This window comes from Daucus carota, chromosome 8, assembly GCF_001625215.2.
Source record: "Daucus carota subsp. sativus chromosome 8, DH1 v3.0, whole genome shotgun sequence".
Classification (NCBI taxonomy): Eukaryota; Viridiplantae; Streptophyta; class Magnoliopsida; order Apiales; family Apiaceae; genus Daucus; species Daucus carota.
Window position 1 is genome coordinate 14,044,668 of NC_030388.2, and position 3,412 is coordinate 14,048,079.

The 3,412-nt window shown below is 41.1% G+C and overlaps 1 protein-coding gene across 1 annotated transcript; it reads left to right on the forward strand.

Annotated features, from left to right (window-relative positions):
• The first annotated feature begins 993 nt into the window (after positions 1–993).
• On the forward strand, positions 994–2,986 carry LOC135148479 (uncharacterized). Its single transcript, XM_064083716.1, has 3 exons — positions 994–1,404; positions 1,915–2,201; positions 2,977–2,986. Exons 1-3 carry the CDS (start codon positions 994–996, stop codon positions 2,984–2,986), a joined length of 708 nt encoding a protein of 235 aa, XP_063939786.1.
• The last annotated feature ends 426 nt before the right edge of the window (positions 2,987–3,412 follow it).

Here is a 3,412-nt window from a genome sequence, read left to right on the forward strand (position 1 = left end):
TTAAAATCTTATACATTTCAGGAGTTCAAATATTCAGAGAATGTGAAGAGAGTGTTCCAAACGGATGTATTGTTAGTGGGTTCATATGAAAAACATTTTAATAGGAGAACGTGTAATCAGCATTTATTACTGCACATGTTTTACTGCACTCATGAGTATTACTCTCGTTTCTCTATCCCACTAACTTTCATCTACCAGTTAAAATCTGACAGGTGTCCAAGTGAACAAAGAGCCCAAGCGTGTACAGCTAAACAAAATCTGAAGAGTTTATCATCAGATTTTATTGCTTACTCTTCACTTATACACTTCATCTTTACACACACTCTCTCAACAAACTCTTACGCTCTTCTCTCTGAATTTCAAATCTTCTCTAACACACTTTTTCAAACACCTTCATTCACAAACTCTGTTCTAATGGCCACTACAGCTTTTACCTTTGCAGGTGTGGAATTTGTTACCAACAACCATGCTGCCATTCTAAACACTGCCGACGCTCCAAGGGATTATCATCCCATGCAGTAATTTTTGGCACAGAGTGCCCTTGCTACCGCCCTTACCGCTCCTGCCAGACTCTCAGGAAGCCAAATCATCAATTTTTGGAGGACGGGTAAATATGACAATGGTGGTGCGGATGGATCACCATCAATCGTGTTTTCATATGAAGGGGAGGAGTATTTTGTTACTCCAGCCACAGTTCGTCAGGCATTCAACCTGCCAGAGAATACTGGTTATATCACTAATGGAGATGCAAATCTGAGAACCATGATGACTGATTTGGGCTACAGTGAATCACTTGAAAAATTGGGACAACTGAAGCGTCCAGGGCTCAGAAGGGAATGGAGTTTCTTTTTCGACTGCATCACCAGGGCCTTTCAAAAGAAGTCTACAAACTGGGATGCCATACCAATGGACATGCTGCAGATTGGGTATTCTCTGATCTACTCTACTAATTTTGATTTTGGTAGATTAGTTCTTAGAAATATTGGTGAAAGAATGCATGAGAATAGACAAGTCATATATTTCTCAAGATTCTGTCAATTACTGTTTAATGCCACTATTGATGAGGTGGATTTTGATGTTGATGATGAGATCAAGCCATTTAGGCTTCATAAAAGGGTGTTTAAGGATCTCATCTCCAAAGATGAGAAGTATCCAATTCAGAGACCCCTTCTAATTCCAGCTCAGGTTAGAGTCAGGATGGATATGCCCCCAGTACAACACCAACAACCACAACAGCCTCAACCTCCAGTCTCTCCTACAATCCCCAAACAACCCAGAACTTCTGCATCCAGATCTAAAAAGGCTACAAAGTCTGATGAAAATCTTTCTACTAAGCAGACCAGAACCTCTGTTGCTACACAAGTTCTGAAGACAAAGTCTGATAAACCAGCAAACTTTGATGCTGTAAACTCTGATGCTGTAAACACTGATCGTGTAAACACTGAAGCTGCTTCTCCTCAAAAGCAGAAAAGAAGGAGACTGGTTGCAGCCTATGATTATGATGATCTTGAACCTGCACATGCTGTAAACTCTGAACCAATTCCTACAACAAACTCTGAACCTGTTCAGACCAGTCCTCAACAAAAGCCAGCCAGATTCAAAAGAAGGGCTCAAAAGCCTGCGAGGGCAAAGGTACCCATAACAGAGATTACAGATTTTACTGTTAATGAAGAGCAAACACCATCTACCACACTACCAGAATCTTCTCAAGCTCTGATGGTGCTTCCTCTTCAGGCTGTTCCAATCTCTGATGGTGCTACAGCATCTACTACATCCTCTGAAGTAGATGAAGAAATAAGGTGTGATGAACCAGTTACAACTGAAGCTGGAGCAACAATGTCTGATCCTCAAATTTCATTATCTGATCATGGACCCTCCACTCTAATTCCTCATTCTCCAATGAAAATTCCTGAGGGTGCCATTGTTCATGATACAGCTCCAGAAAACTACAAGTCAGATGCTGTAGTTGATCAATCTGACAAAGTAGCATTGGAAGCCCTGCAGTCTCTTGCTAAGGCTGGTGAAGAGCCTAGCAAATCACAGTCTGAAGCTCAAGAAAAATCTGCTCAAAATCCTGTTGAGAACGTTGCTAATCCTGCATCTGATAATGATGAGGATGATGAAAGTTCAGATGATGACAATGATCAAAATGATGAAGTCCCTCAGTCACATCTACAACAAAAGTGGGAGTCTACCAGCCAGTATAATGCCAGGCTACAAACTCTGGACACAAACTCTGAGCCACTTCCCAGGGATCTTCAGGTTGATCCACCAAGTGAAGTATGGGACAAACTCTGGCTGAGCCACCAACATTCTCTGGAGCCAGCAAAAGCTGAAGATTTCCTATCTATGGCAGAGAATAAAATCACAAACTCTGATGTAATGTCAAGCCTCAAGGCTACAGTTCTTTATCTAAAGACATTTCATCCTGCTCAAGCTCAGACATCTAAGTCTATAGATGGTCTCAGAACAGAGGTAGCCAGTCTCAAGGAAACTCAAACTATGGAGAAGAAAAGGACTCTACTACCTCTGAAAGATGATGTTAAGAAGCTGGTGTCTGCAAATGAATCTCTGGAAAAGAGGATGACCACCATTGAGTCTACTCAAGAGAAAATGTCCAAGCAGCTGGAAGCCATCCAATCTTCACTTTCTCTGATCACATCAATTCACAAGTCAAATGCAAGTCTACTTCTCAAGCTCTGAAAAGAAAGAAGAAGGATGATGATGATGATGTGGATGACTTCACAAAGCACAAGAGATTTCAAGCAGGGACTGGTGGAAGAGTTTCAAACTCTGACAGTCAAAAACAGTCTAAGCTAAGCACAAAGTTTGCTCCAACACATAATGTCACATCTGGATCAAAGCACAGACCAGTGGCTGGAGCAGATAAACCATTGACTGATGAGGAGCTTGCCAGATTGATTTTTGAACAAGAAAATCCAGAAGCCAAATTGGATTTGGAGTTGATTGCTGCAGAGGAAGCTGAGCTGAAGAAAGAACATGTTGAAGCTATAAACTCTGGAAAGATCCAAAAGCCTGCAAAATCAACTACCAAGCCAAAAGAAAAAGGGATATTGATCAAGGAAACTACTGTTGCTGATCAGAGTTTACCAGTCAAAAAGGTATACTCTGAAGATGAATATACATCCAAGGGAAAAAGCAAAGTAGATGAATACCTTGAGAAAGGCTGGGATAAGAAGAAGTCTACAACCTCTGACAAGGCTCAAGTTGTAAAAGAAAAGAAATCAGAAGCTGCAATCTCTGACAAAGCTCATGTTGCAGAATCACAACAACAAAAATTAACCTCTGACACAGCTCAAGTTAATAAGGAAGCAAAGAAAGACACAACCTCTGACAAAGCTCAAGCTGTGTTCAAACCAACTACAACTCCATTGCCAGGATTTGCAAAGCC